General features: G+C 38.7%; 1 protein-coding gene across 5 annotated transcripts in view; it reads right to left on the bottom strand.

Moving 5' to 3' along the window:
• Nucleotides 1–20,954, bottom strand: part of LOC126973797 (uncharacterized) — a 106,503-nt gene that overhangs the window by 62,327 nt on the left and 23,222 nt on the right. For 3 of the 5 annotated variants that reach the window (XM_050821125.1, XM_050821121.1, XM_050821122.1), the window contains exons 2-4: nucleotides 19,233–19,433; nucleotides 16,569–16,814; nucleotides 13,008–13,238 (exon numbers count right to left, since the gene is read on the bottom strand). In XM_050821125.1, the coding sequence (XP_050677082.1) occupies nucleotides 13,008–13,238; nucleotides 16,569–16,814; nucleotides 19,233–19,426 (671 nt within the window). In that variant the 5' untranslated portion in view covers nucleotides 19,427–19,433. Of the gene's footprint in view, nucleotides 1–8,805; nucleotides 10,072–10,532; nucleotides 10,731–11,887; nucleotides 12,092–13,007; nucleotides 13,239–16,568; nucleotides 16,815–19,232; nucleotides 19,434–20,954 lie in introns of those variants that run through there. The other 2 variants (XM_050821123.1, XM_050821124.1) reach the window with 2 other exon arrangements.

Genomic DNA, 20,954 nt, shown 5'->3' with positions numbered 1-20,954 from the left:
AATCATATTTTAGATCCATTGCTTCTTTTTCCCACATAGTCTCCATCGCTTACTAGCTCCAAGATATATAGTGAATATTTTAGAGATTATTTTTGATTTATATACCCCTGACATGTCTGTTTCATTGGTGACTACAACTTACCTGATGTCTGAGATCAAAATCACCAGCATTTCTCTATTTGTAATATGATGTCCTTTCTAAATGTTACACAGTTTAATAAGGAGCCAAATTGTAACTTTCGAATACTGGAACTATTCTTAAGTTATAATGTTAGTTATAGCTGACCGGGACCATCCTGCGATGTTTGCACACCTGATAGTAATAGTTCGATTCAGGCAGGCAACGCGAGCACACGTGCCGCGTTATCTGTCCTCCTTCGAATATTTTTATTACCTGCGTTATCGCACTATCTGCTCAGGCCACCTGGGCCAGCTATTGTTATCGCGCGCTATTGTTCGGGACTCTTTGAGTCTCGCACCTGTAACGTTCCTTCGCGGAACGTAGCTTAGTTATTATCTGTGTTAATTACCCGGTTTTACGATCGTGTTAGTTAGCACCTGTGCTGTGTTTCGCGATTCTGCACGCTAATCGTGTGTGTTGCAGATCGTGCCGTGTGTGACTTCTCCGTGGGGGCCTGCACAGCGTGCATCGGGGTTCCGGCCCAGCCAGTCTACATCCAGCAAAGCTAAGTCTTAGGCTTAATTATTATTATTAATTTCTTTTAATTTTGCATACTTTATTTTTATTAATATTATTTAGTAATGTGCAAGTGTACAACTTAACTATAGTTGTTCACTTAATTATTATATTCCCCCTCTGCCTGACTCGGGCAGCGGGGGTTGTTGCCCGCTCAACCTATTATAAAATATGACAACCCCATGGTTGTCATCTTCACCAATGGTTGCCGACGAGGGCTTTTTCAGCGCTCTACTTGATAGGTTCCTTACGGAGAAGATCGCTCCGCTAATGAAAATAACAATCAACGAGACAGTGGATGCCGCTATTAAAGCGAAATCCAGCAAATATAACTCGTCATCCGACGTTTTGGGTTCCGACGGGAAATCCGAAATGGAATTAGGAAATGACTCCGACGCATGCTCCGTGGCCTCGGTCAAACCGAGAAAGGTGATCACCCGATCAGCCCGCCCACCTGTCCTTCAGGCGTACTTTGACGCGCAGGCGACCCCTAAGGTCCCAGCGGTCAGTCCTGACCGCACGGAAGCCCCTCAGGCTTCCAGTGCTTCACCGGCCCAGCCGGAAACCGCTCTACCGTCGAGAGCGGAGAGTGTCGCCTCAGATGCTGACGGCTTCATCACCGTCAGTCGCAAGAAGAAGCGCGGTCGCGAATCGCCTTCTCTTGATGGCACACCCGCCACGAAAGCCGCGGCCACGACTGGCTCCACTCCCGCGTCCGCGCCCGCGCCCGCTAAAGCCCGCGTACCGCCTCCGACCAAGCGCCCGCCTCCTATTTTTATAGGAGACCGAGGCCGCTGGTTAGTTATCAAAAATAGGATCCCGAAGACGCTCTCCTTCCAGGCGAGGGCGTACCAATCTCTCATCAAATTAGAGACCAGAGAGGTAGCGGACCACCGCGCCCTGACATATCTTCTTAGAGAGCTGAGTGTGGGTTTCCACACGTACGCCCTGCCTGAGGAGAAGCGTCTGAGGGTCGTTATTAGGAACGTCCCCAGAGAGTTAGACGAGGCCGACATTCTGTCGGACCTCAAAGAGCAGGGTTACCCTGCACACAAGGTGCACCGTATGCGCGGAACCACCAACAAACAACCATTTAACATGGTTCTCGTCGTCCTCGACCTCACGCAAGAGGGAAAGGAAATTTTTAATATTAAATCGGTTTGCTCCCTTCAGGGCATCCGGGCCGAAGCTCCTCGCAACCGCGGGGGGCCTGGTCAGTGTCACAGATGCCAGTTATACGGGCACTCGGCACGCAACTGCGAACACACCCCGAGGTGTGTGAAGTGCCTCGGAAAACACGGCACGCCGGAGTGCCCTCGACCAGCGCAATGCGCGGAGCCCCCAGCCTGCGTCTTGTGCGGGGAGAAGGGGCACCCCGCGAGCTATCGCGGGTGTCCCAAGGCACCCAAACACAAGCGTCACCCAGGGCGCCGCCAGCCGCAAGGCAGAGCAGAGAAGGTGGAGTTCACTCCGACCTTCAAACCTGCGCCGCCTCCGAAGGTAAACGCCTGGGCGAGGTCTCCTCCGGCTGCCAACGCTGCCGCTTCCGCTAGCGTCCCGCCCGGCGGCGTCGGTCCCGCGACCGAGGCCACCGGCGCCCGCGTCTGCGGCAACAGGTAACAAAGGCGGCAGCACCTTTGCCTTCATGTTCGAACTGTTAGAGCTGTTCGACATTGATGAAATCACAGCCCTGGCCAGCAGGCTCGATGCTGTCCGGGAAGACCCGCCGTCGCTCCTGCAAGTTATGGCAGACAACGGCAAAACATTCCGTGCCCTCACCGATATAGGGCGAAAGTATAAAAACATTCGCGATGCCTAATTACGTAAGCGGACGGGTTAAACCACATACGCTCCGTATAGCGTATTTTAACGCCCAAGGCCTTAAGCCTCAACTAGACTTGGTGAAGGAGTTCGCTCACGAACATCAATTAGACCTATTCTTAGTGCAAGAGACATTTCTAAAACCACGTATACGCGATCCGCGTATCGCTAATTATAACGTAGTCAGGAATGATCGCACCACCCGTATGGGCGGCACCCTCATTTATTTTAAAAGGTCTCTACACTGTATACCTATAGATCCTCCGGTCCTCACTAACATCGAGGCCTCTGCCATCCGGGTCAATATGGCGAATCACCAGCCGATCACTGTTATTTCAGCTTATCTTCCGCCCAACAAAAAAGTATTATACACATATATAGAAGCATTACTCGGCCACGGGGCTGCAGTCATAGTGGGCGGCGATCTTAACGCCAAACACTCCAGCTGGAACAGTAGAGCCACAAATAGAAACGGAATCTTATTAGATTCGCTGACAGACACGCTGAACTTTTCAGTAATAGCACCCGACGAACCAACACATTATCCGGATAACGTCGCGCACCGACCCGACATTCTAGACGTTGCGTTACTTAAGAACGTAACGCTCAATGTAAATTCAATCGAGGTTTTTCACGAATTAGAGTCAGACCACCGGCCCGTCGTCCTAAATCTAGGCCCACCGGTTAACTTTCAACCACCGACGAAAACAGTGATCGACTGGCAACGGCTGGAAAAGGATCTCGAGTCTATCAAGTCCGACGACCTTGACCTTATACCGGACGTCATCGACTCGGTCGACACGGCTCACAGTGCTATCTCTCATGTGACGTCACATATACAGAATAGGATCAACGCCTGCTCTAGGCAGGTTCCGACGATGCAACCGCACCGCCTAAACCTGCCTCCAGAGGTCAGGAACTAGAAGCAAAGAGCCACTAGACTTTACGACAGGTATCCGTCGGTCGAGAATAGGCGCCACCTCCGCTACCTACAGCGGGTGGTACGGGAACGTATCGCGGAACTCCGCGGCGAATGTTGGGACCGCTTGCTCGGCAACCTTAAGCCATCACATGTGGCTTTCTGGAAGCTGCCTCGCGCGTTCAAACAGGAGCCGCCCACTGTCATGCCTCCTTTGGACAGACCGGGACTGCAGCCGGCGCTCGATGACGATGAGAAGGCTGAATGCCTCGCCGATAGTCTGGAGAGTCAGTGCTCTCCAAATGCAGCAGCCGACCCGACACACGTTGACGAAGTTGATCGTGAAGTTGAACGTCGCTCCGCTCTGAGCCCTTCAGGCGATGTAATAAAACCCACCTCTTACGAAGAGGTGAAGCTAATCATTAAGGAGCTTCACTCCAAGAAGGCCCCGGGGCCTGACACTATAAACAATAGGGTTCTTAAAATCCTACCCTCGACTCTTATTACTTTATTGGTTACCATTTTTAATATTCTATTGTCTAATAGTGCGTTCCTCGAACAATGGAAGGATTCCATTGTTATCGGTATCCCAAAACCCAATAAACCTAAAGCTAATCCGAGTAGCTATAGGCCTATTAGCTTAATTAACTCGATCGGGAAACTTTACGAAAGATTAATTCTCGCGCGTCTTAATCATTACATCGCGGAGCTCAACCTGATACCCGACATACAGTTCGGATTCAGAACCGCTCACTCGTGTCCCCAGCAGGCTCACCGACTCACCGAGTACATTCTCGTACGGCGTCAACTTCACGCTACCACGGCAGCCGTGTTTTTCAATGTCGCGAACGCATTCGACAAGGTATGGCACAACGGCTTAGTATCCAAGCTGTATCAACTGGGAGTGCCAGACAGGCTCGTGCGCATCATACGAGCCTACCTTACTGATCGCTCCTTCCTATATCGAGTAGAGGGCACCCTATCCTCACCCAGACCCATCAGGTCTGGCGTGCCACAGGGTTCAGTCCTCTCTCCCACTCTTTTCTCGCTCTTCATGAGCGACATTCCCAAGTTTCCGAGTGTCCAGCTCGCTCAGTACGCTGACGATACGGCACTCTACTTTGGCTCCGCTCTATTGAACCGATCAACCTTGAGCAGGAACATTAAAGTACTTCAAGCCGCCGTCGATGAACTAGGCAACTGGTTCAGAAAATACACTTACATACATTACACTAAACATCACCACACTCGCCGGCGAGTGTGTTCTTCTCATCTTTTCATCTTCATCTCACCTTCATTTTCATTTTCATTTTCATTTTCATTTTCATTCTCTCTCCTTCCTACAAGCACACAGCCGGTCTGAGGTTCGAGTATCCTTAGGAGACGCCCCGCGACTGTTGTTGCGTAGTCTTTGCGGCCTCCACGGCCCACGTCCTACTTCGCTGTGAAAGCCAGGGCTGCTAACAGCACAGAGGAGGTTTTAGTCGGTATGGGGCGTCCGCTTACGCGGACACTCGAGTCCGACATATTTCGCCCCGTTCCGGGGCGTAAATACGTAACAGTATTTCCTCCTCTCAAAACAAAAAAAAAAAACTGATAGTAGGTGGCTTACATATAAACAAATATACAAATTGTGCTATTTTGTCCCAAAATTTACTCCTTTAGTTTTTTTTTGGTGTCAGCTCAAACACTACCACAATTTCGCAAATATGGCGCTCTGAGAGAGAAGGAACGGCGCAAGAAGGTCTTCCAGCATTCTATTTGCTCTAGCAGAGCTACTAGCCACGGATTGGAATTTCATTCTTGATTCTGCAGATGCTGATGTAGCAAGGAATAGGTTTCTCAGCTACGTATAAATGTTATCAAACAAAATACTGTGCTAAAGAGAGTTGCGAGCGCTAAAAGAAAAATAAAGTCCTGGATAACCCCAGGTCTAATACAATCAATCAGGATGCGAAACAATCTGCATATAAAGTGCCGTAAAGCCCCTAATGACAGTGAATTACAAAAAACTTATAGACAGTACCGTAATATGTGTAACTCCATCCTTTAAACAGCCAAACGGATATATGAACTAAAATTACTAAATAATTCCATACATAAATCTAAAGATATGTGGCATAACATAAAACAAATTTGCAATATAGGTAGTGGTAAAAATAACGAATGTAAGGAACTACACAGCTTAGCCTCTTCTTTTATTGAGTCTGTAAATATTGTCAACAAATACTTTGCCACAGTAGGATCCTCCCTTGCAGCAGATATATCTACTAGTGTCTCAGGAGAATTAATGTCCAAAAAAGAAAGTGAAATACCTAATCAAACGCCTGCATCATCGTTTGCTCTTTTTCTTGTAACTGAATCAGAAATTATCAGCTCAATTAATTCGCATAAATCTCAAAGTACTCCAGGATGTGACGGAATATCATCATCAATAATAGTGTTTTGAACTATCGTCCAATCTTCTTGCTACCTGCACTATTCATGATCATAAAAAAAATCATAAGCAAAAAGCTGATGATATACCTAGAGAGTAAAAACTTACTATCGAATAATCAGTTTGGTTTCAGACCCAAAAAATCAACTGTTACCGCTGTAACAAACATTATTTATGATTTAGTCAATAAACTGGATTCAGGTAAAAAGAATTTGGGCATTTTCTTGGATCTTACGAAGGCATTCGACACTGTCTCTGTTCCTAACCTTTTGCACAAACTAGAGCAAATTGGTATGAGGGGTCTTCAACTAAAACTTTTTGAGAGCTATCTTACAAAACGCAAACAAAGAGTTTAAAATTGACAATTATCTAAGTGACGAGGTCACTGTTGACTGTGGAGTTCCACAAGGAAGCATACTCGGGCCAACGCTATTCACTATATACATTAACACGAGCTTTGTAACATGCAACTACCTAACACTGTCATTTCAACATATGCCGACGACGTTGCATTAATATTTTCAGGATGTTCATGGGCAGACGTTAAGGAAATAGCAGAAAAAGGACAGTGCAAAGAAGCTAATTGGCTGAAACTTAATATACTGACCCTAAATGTAAACAAAACGAAGTACGTCCCCTTTTCAATTTCAACTAGAAACAGTCCCGATGAGAAATATGAGATTAAAATACAGTCCAAATCTTGAAAAAGCTGACCATATTAAGTCCTTAGGAGTCTATCAGATAGACACCTGAGATGGGACATGCATACCTATAATCAGACAAGTAGAATTTGGAAGCTAAAATACATTTTTAAAAGCTTACGATATGTTGCTGATCTGGAACTTATTAAAAAGATTTATGTATCTCTGGTCCAATCGCTAATAATTTATGGGTAGGCGCCCCTAGATCATACATAATAAGTATAGAACGGACCCAAAGACTTACTTAAAGTTATGTTTTTTAAGCGATTTAGGCACCCCACAAAGCAGCTGTACCGTGACAACAGACTAATGATCGTGAGACAGTTGTATATTTAACATGTGGTTTTATATAAACATAATCAACTCCTGTATAATACAATACGTGACCAAATAAACCAAAAAAGGCTCCGACATAGTGTCATAACGTCATAATAACAAAATTAACTAATGAACAAATCCCTTTCTTATCAAGTTCTCTATATAATTTATTATATAGAGAACTTGATAATTATATGATCTGAATATTTTTGAAATTACTATTAATAAACTCGAAAATGAAGTTCAAAACTGGTTTCTAACGAAAGACTACAGAGAAACTGAAGAATTGCTAGAAATTATAACGTAACACTTTTAAAAACATTACAGGACTCTTCTTAGTAAGTAAATCTCCCTAAGGATGAATAAATAAAATCCACTTAAAATAATGACAAAAAAAAGAATTAAAAAAAATTGAAAATATTATAATTTAAAACTAATAACTGCATCTTGAGGCTTCTAGTTGCTGCTAATACTGTGTCGATTCAAGTCGGTATCAACACACTTATTGTTTTATTGAGGGTACATCTAATTTTGATACAACAGTGAAGTAAAGATTATTTTGCGCAATGTACACCATTTTTATTAGAAACTGTGCTGTTAATGTAGTGTGTTTAATTATTAATTTGTAGACATCCTGTTAATTAATTAAGTGTAACATACCAAAGATGTGAATCAGGAATCATCTACTGAACTAACTGCCGAAATAACTAACTGATACACGGGGAGTACTAATATCCTAGACGATTGTTGTCATAATGTAAACTACATACCTACTCTCCAGCAAATTAGCTATTTTGTGGAAAAAGGCACAAGCTTTTATGTCTGTTTCACATAAACCTACTGTCTGTATGTACCTAGTTTATTTAAGAAGTCCTAGCAGTAACAACTACTTGTCTAGATGCATTTACCAAACTTAAGTATGAATGTTATGTAGTAGGTATTATGAGTATGTAGTAACTTGTATATGGTTGTTTGTATAATACGTTTTCTTTTGAGACAAAATAAAATATTTGTATTTGAAATTTGCACTATGTTTAATAAAATATACAATATTGTATGTAAGTACTGTCATTGTTTTGATCAGATTATTTTGAAAGTGTATAAATTTAAATTTTAAGCGTTCTTGTGTTATAATATAATAAAAGGGTAAATCGTAAATATAAAATGAAAAAAAAATCAGAAGGACCGAGAATAGAACCCTGCGGAACACCAATTCCTACAGGTTCACCCGAAGACCGTTTGTCGTTTTCAATGATTATCTGAACTCTTTCGTAGTCGTAGTTCTTCTTCTGTGGTCGTAGTCAAATGTTTTGGACAAAGCACAATATATACCTTACTCGTGATGTGACACTTCCAGGCGTCAAACATCTGCCTAAAACCTGCATTTATTGTTGGTCATCTAAATCTCTCTTGGTAAATATGGTAAATATATATTGTCCCAATTAAGCTTCAAGAAATTGCCGAAAGAACTCATGATCAACAATGTGAATGCTTCGGTGTGGCCCCGCTTAATATGTCGTATGCTAAAAAATGCCCCCTGAATTGCTTGGAATTGGATCAGAGAGCGGACTCGTGCGTAAGAAATATCTGAAATCGGTCCGAGATTTCTAGATCTGTTTTTTCAAGGATACGGATCGGACTCTCATCAGACGTAGTGCAAAAGCGCTCTAACCGTTATTGGAGTAAAAATTCTGTCAAATTCCTTACAGAAGGATTTGAAAAGTAAGTTATAGTGAAAACTAGCACTTTCGCCACACTGTAAAAATGGTAAAGTATTTACCAAATTATTTCCAAACCTTTCCTGACGGCTACCAGTAACTGATACAATAGCTATAGCTTATCATGCTTACCTCATGAGTTCTCATCATAAAAAATATATATTTGATTCCAAGTGCGATAACATAAAACAAACAAAGTTCTATAATTTTTATTTAATTCAAATTATTACAATGGCTATGTATCAAAATATAAAAATATACAACGAATACAAAAATAAGTTCCATAGATTTTTAAATGTAAGGCTATTATGTGTTAAACAAGTTCAATTAAGTAAGGATACACCTTAACATTTAATTCTAAGTGAGCTTAACTTGAATGTTTATTGTACATAAATGAATCGTGCAGATTACTGCACGATTAATTATAATTCAAAGCAGACAGCAATAAGTAAGCAAGATAAAATATGAGTCTTACTATAGACTATATATATATAGTAATATAGTCTTAATAAAGAACGAAACATAAGTAAGACATCTTTAAGGACTGGTCAAACGCTCTTGTGAATTCCGCGCAACATTCCTAGATGATTACTGCTATGGTATTACATTTAAAAACATTACAGGAATTAGTCTTATAATCTTTTAATAATCGTATCTCTTAGAAATGTTCATGAATATATATATATGTGATAGGTATGTTATGAATACAATTAACAAAAACACTAATTCTTGTTTATACACATACACAAGCCTATAACGATAGAGAAATATAAATAGGTCCGCGTCGATTATTATATTTTGTTATTTCAATAAACCATTTTATCGAAATGCTATCAATAGCAAAACACAGTAATAACACAGTACGTTTACTTCATACTTTAGCGTTCGATTCGACGCACTCACACATACACACGATTTACACGGTCGCTAAGTAATCCTAGGAAGACAAAACTATTGAGTGCCACGCCGTACGCATTCGAGGCTGGTCGCCGCTGTCCTAGTTAAATTATACGCCGCGCCATTCGCGTCGTCAATCTTTTTGTATGTATCAACCCTAGTGTTTCGCCTTGACATTGCGTAAGTATAAATTTTAAGGAGACCACTGAGACACGCTACTGTTCTTTTACTTGTAATTTGTCGATAGATACTTAAAATTTAACAGTGATTATATGTATTACGTTACGCGATACTAATAAGTCTATCGCAGTTTGCACATTCCACCTTTTTTGTGCGTTAAAAGCACTCGATTATGATGATTAATTACCAATACGAAGTTAATAAAGTTGTCGAGGAGTATTGCCTTAGTAATTTAATCCAGTTATGCAATCAGCAACACCGAAAGATCATTATGTCTACACTTAAAGTAACCCTTAACAACTAAAGTATTAACAAAATTGTGTGAATATCATTAAGAACAATATGGTTCAGAGTTGTTACGGTAACATGCGCACGACCAGCATCTGAAAAGATATAAATATTTATTTTTACATATAAAAATCAAAAAAATAAATAAGTATTGTGTTGGCCCATGACTTTATTAAAGGAGAATACAATAAAATTTTCCTTCTGCACTGGTTTCGATGATTTTGCGTTGCATCATGCATTGATATCATGTTGCTGGCCTTCAATATATCATTGATACACAGAAGAAGCAATGTAAGAAAGAGCAAATGGGGGAAAGTAGATATGTATGCTGCACCCAGTAAAAAGCTGATGGTCCACTTGTGAAATTTGTCAAGAAGCTCAACCAATGGATGTGTGAAGATGTGTGGTGTTCGCTATATCCAGGCCAACTCTTAAGTTTACCAGGAAATTGCCATGGCGGAAACCGTACTATCAGTCGTTGATCAACTTGTAACCCTCTAGTTATATCAAAAGGAAGCTGGCGGAGCATTGGAGAAATATCTGAAATACTACTTACCCAATTAGACATGAAAAAATTGCAAAGAAATAAGTAGTCTTGGAAGGGTTCCCGTCCACCTGTATGATATGGATGCCATTATAGCCGCAGACTTTTATTTGAGAGTTGGGTCCCATTGTGTTGCTATGGATGTTAACGATAGGTTTTTCAGTCAGTTTTTGGTAGGGGTCATTGTAAGAATCATTGCTCAGTTTTGATCTGCAATCATAATAATTATACTTCAAATAAATATTTTATTATAATGTTAAAATTGTATCTTTATTAGAACAAAATTGACCACATTTTATCCCAAAATTTTGAATGGAATCCTAGCGAGTTTTCGCTGCATTGAATTCAATTCTGTATCTGCTGCTAGACGCAATTTTTTGGGTGTATTAAGAGTTTTTAGAAAAAGGCTTAGTGGACACAGTAGGTAAGTCGAGACAGTACTTCACTTCAAGCCACCGTTGTAACTATCATCATCATCAACCGAAAGACGGCCATGGCTGGACAAAGGTCTCCCCGAAAGATTTCCACAATGATCGGAATACGTTGGATGAGGGCAGTGTAGGGCTGCCCTCATCCAAAGTATTCCGGCGATCTTGACCAGATCGTCGGTCCATCTTGGGGGGTTGGAGGGGGGCTACCAACACTGCGTCTTCCGGTACGTGGTCGCCATTCGATGACTTGGCCGTTGAACACACCTCTGGGCAGGCGCTGTCCTTAACCACATATAACGAAGAGCGGCTCGAATCATCGACTATCAAGAGATCTCCGAACGGCTTGATTCATTGGCTTTGCGTTGAGATATGTGTTCTCTCTGCGCCTTCTACCCCAAACAGACTGCTTAGAGGAGTTGTTCGGGTTGATACTAGACATCGGATTCCACTACGGATGGCATCTTGACGTACAAGATGCGATATCCCATCCGCATTATGTTGACGCCTATCATTCTATAACGTGAACATGTTTTTTTCGAGAATCTTCTTGCCTCACACAGCGGTTTTGAGAAATCAATTACTAGCTACCAATTACCGAACCGATACGACTCTGGCAACTTCAAGCATACAGCATACTCCCAACTAAAAGGCTAGCAAAGTTCCGCTTGACCCCTTGATGTCCATGGCCGGGCCACCCTTACCACTTCCCATTACGTGAGTCTCTTGCCCGTATACCCCAATTTACATAAATAAAAAAACTTTTAATCATTCTTGCATTATTACGCTTTGTAGGATGCTCGTAAAGCCTACTTTTGGATGAAAAAATAATATGATGAGGTGATCAAGTTGTTCGCCTGATGGTATGAGATAAGCTAATCTGCTAATCACAAAATCCAAAATTCTCAGTCATTATATCCCTTTTTTCATTTTACTTACCCAAGTAAACCTGAGACAATCCTCACTGAAGGGTTGCTCTCCACTCGAGTACTGATATGTTCGCGGCAAAGACAGCCGACTGTTATTTTAGAGTTTGGTCCCAACGTGTTGCTTATAATGTTGATGACAGGTACTCCAGTCAGTCCATGCAGTGACTTCACCTGTGGCAGACTCGTGGCAGATGATTTAGTCTCCATTTTTGATCTACAATTATGATATTAAGCGAGTGGAGATTTCGTCGGTTCTAAATGTGTGCACGTGCTTCCCTCTTTCATCATTGTAGAAAATATAAATTAACTTGAGCTAATTAAGAGCTTGTAAAATTGGGCAGAAAAAAATCAGGATGAAATATGTAATTACTTCTTAATGAAACTATACTTATCCATGCGTCTCAATAGAGCTACTGGAAACCGAAGCGCTGGCAACTATTTCGGTCAACGGATCAGACCCACCGTGGAAGTTCTACCAGTATTGTTGGTACACTTCTTCATTGTATATTGACATGATTATTGATATAAGAATAATTTCTTAATTTTATATAATATTTAAACATTTTGTTGCGGTCCTAATAAAGCATATTAAGTGAAAGAATCATTCTTACACAAAGCAGGAACTCTACTTACTATACTTATTTTACTAACTTCCATAATTAAAAGTAATTTGACATAAGTGGCCTTACAAATTAAAATAGCATAAGTTTATACCTGGGAGTATGCCAAGAATATGCAAAATGTTTTTTTAATTATAAGGCTTGAGTCTTGTTTTGTGTTAATTGTTATTGTAATTTGGAGCCCAATGACATGACGTTGGACTTCTTTTAAACATAATTAAAATTTAAAATATGTGATAATAAAGTCACTCATGTAATCCAAGAATTTGCTGGGGTGGCCAACCAATGGGCAAAACCTTAGTAAATACAAGGTCGCTCCAAGAAGTCCGCGAACACCCCAGGAGTATTCTGAACTTCTGGAAGGACCTGGGCTGGTTGGAATGACAGGCCAACACTGCTCGCAAAATGGACCCAACTTAGCGGTCTTATTGCGGAAATTGTAGCCCCTTACCAATGTGATCATAAAAATATCCATTGAATTTTATCTCATTAAACTCATCTACAACTTACCCAAATAAAAATGAAGTTCTTAAGTTCTTAGTTCCCTTTCTCTTCACTATTATTTGAGCGTTGGGTTGTAATGTGTTGCTGTTGATGTTAATGACATTGCTTCCAGTTAGACCAGGCTGTACTTTAACTTGCGACTGGCTATTGAGTTGATCAGAAGGCTGTTGAAGACCAGGGTACGGTGGAAGTTGGTGCTGGGATGAGTACTTGTAATATTCATTGGCCTCTTCAGATCTGCAATTGGAATACAATGTTAAGTAGTATATTAACACATTTGAAGTTTTCCTGTTACTCAGATTCCAGAATTACAAATTGAAAAATTATAATGTTGTATTTTTTTAAATCATTATCAAATTTCGATAAATTGTAGGTACATACATACAATGGTAAGGTAAATATACACTTTTACGGGATTTTTCTCGCACTCTTTTCAATAAATGGATTTATTTATTTAAAAAGTTTTTATTAATAAAATCTTATTAAAATAATAAAACCTATGTATTTCCAATCTACTATAACATGACATTCTTACAGTTATATTACAGTTATCATTTATGATTACATTAATTATAATAAATATTACTTATTAATATTGTTACAACTATTTACATAGTAAGTATATAATATTATCTACATTTAACATAAATAATTAATTATGAAAAAATCTAATTTTATTGGTATTAATAACTGTTGTTATGTACTGTCTTCATCATTATTGATTGGAACCCCTTTTTGGGTATAGGCCTCCTCCAGCCTGTTCCTTCCCTCTTTGTCCATTGCTATCTTTTTCCATAAGTATCCTGCTGTCACTTTCATGTCTTCTATCCACCTTTTTCTAGGACGTCCTTTTACTACTGACCCTTCCCACATAGTTGCCTCTGAGGTCCATAGGTAGAGTTACAATACAGGAATAAAATTTAGAACCAGAAGTTAGTGTAATTAGCCATTAGATTTTAGGAAGACTTTTGACGAAGCTTAGGGTTTAAGAAGGGTAGGATATGAGTAAAAAATTGGTGCTGATATAGATGGTCAGCTAAATATTACTTCCTATAAAATTTTACACCTCTCCGGGAAGATCAAGTTTCGGGGGAAATTGAGTGAAATTAAGGAGAGGCAAAAAGATAATAAGGGAGTAGACTGGCATCAAGACAGTCCAAGGACTATTCCGTCTAGCCATGGACAAGGAGTAGTTTATAAAACTGATTGCTGACCACCAGTAATGGAGAGGCACGTGGAAAAGAAGATGGAGAGGCAGTCTGTGAGATGATAATGGTAACACTTAGAATTCTGACTGACTGGGATTATCATATTTTTTTGTAATATCTTTAGTACAGCGGAATGGTTGTACCATCCTTTTCTCGAAGCAGTTTTTTCCATTTTCTACCCCCTATATACTCGTTGTGGGTTAAATTAGAAGCCTGAATTTAAAATCACTTGAAAATAATGAAACGTTAAAAACTACCACCCATTTAAAATATTGTGCCCCAAACCTGAGAAGAACGGGCGCAAGAGACTCAGCGGGGTTTTTTATTAAAAATCAACTATAAAGTAATGTCATACTATAAAAATATATAATAAAATAGCCTCAGGGTGCAGCAGTCTGTTCGTATATAAACATAATTGCATTCAATCAATAATGTCGCCTATAGTTGATCTGTACGTCTAAAAATATTCTTGAACATGTTTCTATCTACAACCAGGATATCATCCCCACCATCTGGATGTGTGGCGGTCCTCCACAGTGCGGTTTTCAAGGAGCTTTCTTCCACGTGCTACAAAGCTGTGGAATGAACTTCCTTGTGCGGTGTTTCCGGGACGATACGACATGGGTACCTTAAAAAAAGGCGCGTACACCTTCCTTAAAGGCCGGCAACGCTCCTGTGATTCCTCTGGTGTTGCAAGAGATTGTGGGCGGCGGTGATCACTTAACAACAGGTGACCCGTACGCTCGGTTGTCCTCCTATTCCATAAAAAAAAACCAAACTATGAAATAACAACCTTGTGCAGTATTTCCAGGACGATACGACATGGGTATCGGACATTACACTATATATACAGCGAACTTAATGATAACTCTTTTGCAACCAGCTTTCTTTTGTGACTAAAATAATGGATTTATAAGAAATAGTATGGTATTCTAAAAAAAGTTTAATGGATAAGCACATCCTCTGATGTAGATCTGAATTTAAAAAAAATATGTGTAGAGACGAACAGGACGTTCAGCTGCTGGTAATTGATACGCACTGCCCATTACAATGCAGTGCCGCTCAGGATTCTTGAAATACCCAAAAATTTTGACTGGGCACTACAACTGCGCTCTTCACCTTGAGACATAGTCAAAGTCAAAAAATCTTTATTCACTGTAAAACTTTATAAGTTATTTAGTGCAAGTCAGGATGAAGTACAAAAGTTACAATAGCATTCAAATGAGTACAACAATATTCATTAGCAAAATTTAGAACATTTATTCCAACTATCTTTATCATTCAAATAATCTTTCACGCTATAATAGACCTTAGATGTTAATTTATTTTTTATGATACATTTAAATAATTTAATAGGTAACATTTTAATTTCATTTGGGAGTTTATTATAAAATACAACACAATCCACTTTAAAAGATTTAGCAATTTTACGGAGCCTAGTAGATAGAATTGCGAGTTTATGTTTGTTTCGAGTATTGACACTGTGTACATCACTATTCTTTTTAAATTGTCTAATATTTTTATGGGCGTATAGGAGGTTCTCGTATAAGTACTGGCAGTGTACTGTCATAATATTTATTTCACTAAACTTTTCTCTCAATGAATCCCTTGAACGCATTTTATAGACTGCTCGAATTGCTCTTTTCTGCAGCACAAATATGTTTTCAATATCTGCAGCCCTACCCCACAATATAATTCCGTAAGACATGACACTATGAAAGTAGCTGAAATATACAATTCTAGCCGTTTCAACATCTGTCAGCTGCCTAATTTTTTTTATCGCAAATACTGCAGAGCTAAGTCGATTACATAAGTTTTTTTATGTGAGCACCCCATTCTAGCTTAAAGTCTAATGTAATGCCTAGGAATGTTGTCGTTTCTACTACATCAAGTTTTTCATTATTAATTTTTATAGGTGTTGGTTGGTGCTTTATATTTCGAAGTGTAAAACTTACACATTTTGTTTTTCTTTCGTTTAAAAGTAAGTTATTAACATTAAACCAATTTACTACTTCAGCAATGTCGTCGTCAACCTGACAGAAAGTTTTTGCTGGCGTTTTATTTTTAATAACAAATATGTATCGTCAGCAAACAGTATAATATCATGTTTATTTATATCATATCATAATATCAAGTCTCGTTTGCCCAGTAATTTCACTAGCTACGGTACCCTTCGGACCAAAACGCAGTAATGCTAACACATTACTGCTTCACGGCACAAATAGCCGCCGTTGTTGTACCCATAATCTAGCCGGCATCCTGTGCATAGCAGCCTCCCACTGGAATGTCAAACTAAGCATAAAAATATCATGTGATTTATTCTGTTACGCATTGTACGACTCTTCTTAACAGTACTTACCCAATGAAATACGAAGTTCTTGTGAAATGTTTCCTCTCGAATCGAGTAATTTTATGTTCGCTGCAAGTGTAGCAGACTATTATTTGAGAGTTGGGTCCCAATGTATTGCTGATAATGTTAATGGTAGGTATTTCAGTCAGTCCATGTGGTACTTCTACTTGGGGCTGGTACGTATCGGAAAGCTGCTGAGGATCAGGAAACGATACAGGTTCCTGGGATATATTATCGTTATTGCCCTTTTTTGCACTGCAATGAGAAATATATAATTAAAATATTGTAGATAATATGTCAGTATAGTATTAGTCATCTAATTATACATAGAAGTTCACTTCAAGATTAAGCCCACTTAAATTTTTATTTCTTGGATGTATATGAATAATTATTTTTTTTCAGAAATTAGAAAGAAAGAGTTCCTTAGGGAGGCGATGAAATATAATAGTAGGATACAGCAACTAATTGACAAATAAAAATACCTAGAGTTTATACTCTGTTAATATGATAGGCTTTTGATACCCGACGTATATCACAGTATGTGGCATGCCTTCTGAAAGCACATATCGCTACGAAACTCTTCTTCCCAACGCCCAAAATTACAAGGAACCTAGTAGAGATGTATTGTACGGTGCCGTTGTGTATGCAATGAATATTATGTAGAATAGAGGCATATTGCATGATCAGGATTTAACTAATCAACTACTATATCTTTAATTAATTATTAAATAGTAATTCTTATAACCTCATAATGATTCGTATTAATATCTACATTTTTTTAATTGTATATATTCAATATCTTTGAGATATACATATAGATACATCACAACGTTGAAATCAAACGACTTCATCATCACAAATAAAATTAGAAAAACAAAATTTTATGAACGACGCGGGACTCGAACCCACGACCTTTGGCGTTCCGTGCCAGTGCTCTAACCAACTGAGTTAACCGTTCGAGTAACGTATCGTCATAAAATCTTGTATACTTTGTTCAACTCTCAGGTTGTGGCTTCATCTATAGGATCTACTTTACAGTTGATAACCTGCTCAACCCCAATATTTGCATATCAGGAAATTGACTTGAGATGTCGCTCTTGTAAATCTTAACAATTTGTTATGTTTTTAAAGTGATAGCCTTCACTTCTAGGATTAATACACAAATAAAATTTTAAAAACAAAATTTTATGAACGACGCTGGTCTCGAACCCCGCATCGGTTCGAGTCCGGGTGAGTCAGTCCCAGTCAATCCCAGAATTGAGGGTTATCACTTTAAAAACATAACAAATTGTCATCATCATCATGATATTATATTTATTGTTCCGCAAATTTCTCTCAAAAAGCTTCAAATGTTTTACAAATTCCTGTAAATATACACACTTTTGTATCATTTGAAATCATTGTTTAGGTAAATCTGTTTTTTTGGGGAGGACGAACGTTCATGCGGTCAGATGATATTCTGTTATCACCGCATTCTCTTGCAACACCAGAAGACTCACAGGAGCGTTGCCGGCCATTTACAAAGGTGTAAGCGTTTTTTTTAAGGTACCCATGTCGTATCATACTGGCTCATCCCATTCTTTGTTTGAACGCGGAAGAAAGTTCCAAGCCAAACCACAATGTAGAGTTTAGCTTACAGAGAGACAGCCTACATTCGTTCCTGCCACAAATGGAGTATTGCGCAAATCTCTTCCTAAAAGGCCTGCAACGGTCCTACAACTCCTCTGGTGTTGCAAGAGAATGTGACAATATTATATACAGTTAATGATTGTTCTTTGATATAAACGCATGAGCCTTTTTGAGCCACTTGGCTCATACCAATTCCTGATACAATAAAAATTTGATGACATTTTCAGTCAGTTGTCATATGGTTGGTATGAATATTAGTTTCATTAGCAGTATTCGGGCAACCCTCTCGAAAATCTTCACAGAGGTGATCAAGATTCACTGAACCAGGAACAGCAGCTTCCAAATTCAAATTGAAGTCTACAATTATTATGTTGCTGACTTAAGCCACATCGAAAATCATAAATAAATCATAGCTCTCATTTTTTCTCGCTTAAAAATCATTACAGTGCCGCAACACAATTTTAAAAACGATAACACAATATGAGAACAAATGACAATTATTTTTTGAAAATAATTGTATGGAATGGACGTACTTCCTGAAAAACGTTCCAAGCCACAAACATCACTGTTTAAGAAATTAATGTTTAAAAATTAAAAATATTAGTGTATTCCATATATGTGGGTTGGGCTAGAGTAAGTCATGATCATTTAAAGAGTGACAGTAGGGCTGCCATTTTTTGTCAGTTCCTTAATATGAATCACCTGACCAGTTTTGTGTTCTTAACTCAATTTCGACATGATTGTGGTTTGGAATGTTTTTCTGAAATTACGTCCAAATATGGCATGTCCAGAAATCATCCGTTATAACGTAATAATTTATAAATATCAACAATTTTTTCTTAAGTCAGTATTCTATGTTCAGTTCAAAATTTGTAAGAACATGAAATATCACACCACATAATATAGTGAAATAATCGCCCTTTACTTATTAATTTACTTTTTTAATATAGTGAAATAATTGTAATTTAAAAAAATTGTATTCAAATTGAAACAAATTTTTATAATTTAATTTTTTTTTTATAATAGATTAGTATGTTGACCTACCTGGGTCGAATATTGATATATTGCCAGCAAGACCCGCATACTATTATTCTTTCATTTGGTGCCAACGTTCTGCTGATGATGTTGATGACTGGGTCGTTCACTGTGGACGGGCTTGCGGCTGGGTCGAAAGACTGTTGAAGACCAGGATACGGAGGAGGTCCCTGGCATGTGTGATTATCATATTCGGTCGTCATCTTTGATCTGGAATAAGAATATATATATAAAGATAGGTGAACTTTATGTAGATATTGTGCGGTCGTATACATCAGTGGTCTTCAGATGACTAATGCTTATGAACTGCTGAATAGCAGAGAAAGTGCTATACATAGCAGCTCTATTAGACTTATGAAAAAATTATTGAAAGGAAAAGAAACAGCGGCGCTTATTTCTGCCGTGAATTAGACAAGGTTCATTTTTCCCCATTCCGCGGCATTTTTAAGAGAGTTTTATAATTTAGAAACTAATATTAGACACAAAACAAGTTTCTTTCAGCACTATATGACGATTTCCCAATAGATACCTGCTCGGCATCGTCAGTACCCACTGTCATCTGAATAGCAATGCTTATTGAAGGCGTCCAACATATCACTCATTACACAGAAGGAAATTAAAACGAAATTACTTATTTTAATAGTTAATTATTATAATAACTTTGATTGGATAGCTTAGCATATGATTTACCAGTGGGAGGCTCCTTTTCACAGGAAGCTGGCTAGATTAAGGGTACCAAAACGGCGCCTATTTCTGCTATGAAGCAGTTATTTGTAAGCATTAATGTGTTTCGCTCAGAAAGGCGCCGTAGCTAGTGAAATTACTTGGTAAACTATACTTAACATCTTATGTCTCAAGGAGACGAGCGCAATTGTAGTGCCACTCAAAATTTTTGGATTTTTTAGAAATCCTTAGCGGCACTGCATTATAATAGGTAGGTCGTATCAATTACATATGTACAATTAACTAATTAATGCCTTATGTGAATTTGAGAGTGTATTACAAATAAATTGATAAGAATTATCTGACTATAAGAAGTTCATTAATTAACGTTTAGCCCTAAGTTTTCTAGATTGCAGAATAAATTTACCAAATAAATAAAAGCAATTATTGTGTGGTTATTATTGCTCCTTAAAGAATCATTTTCTCCTTTATTATAAAATTAAAATATAATGTGATAAAAAACCTTGGTCAGGGGTTAATGATATAACTTCATCCCTACTAAGATTGGCGGAACATTGTTTATAATCTTATATCTAAAAGTTTTCCTCATACCACCTTCCACATACAGTATATATAACAAACACTCTTATCTCCTTTCGAATGTTAAAAATGCCGATGCAATTAATTTTTTAAAAAACAATTTTGTGTGTGGTTCTAATAACAAAAATGATTTTCTATAAATGATCCCTATCACGCTATACCTTGGATTTATTTGCTAATAATGCATTATTATCTGTAAATTGTCTTGCGCCTTTACTTAAAAGTAAAATGCTTATAAATTTTATTCGCTTTGTCGTCTTTATATCTTTCAACGTGTGTATCAACCACTTCAAGATCCCCATTTATTTAAGAATTATCAAACGTGTTACAAACCGATGAACATACTAATGTTATTATAATTATTTTGTCCTTTGATCGTACCAGGAAAAAAATTAATAAATTATTGAAAGGATAAAGCATTATATTGACACGAGAGTGGGTCAGGGATTGGAAATAATACTTCGCTTA

Source organism: Leptidea sinapis, chromosome 30 (genome assembly GCF_905404315.1).
Source record: "Leptidea sinapis chromosome 30, ilLepSina1.1, whole genome shotgun sequence".
NCBI classification, from domain to species: Eukaryota; Metazoa; Arthropoda; class Insecta; order Lepidoptera; family Pieridae; genus Leptidea; species Leptidea sinapis.
Note: the sequence above shows the minus strand (reverse complement) of the source record. Positions and strands in the feature narration are given on the sequence as shown.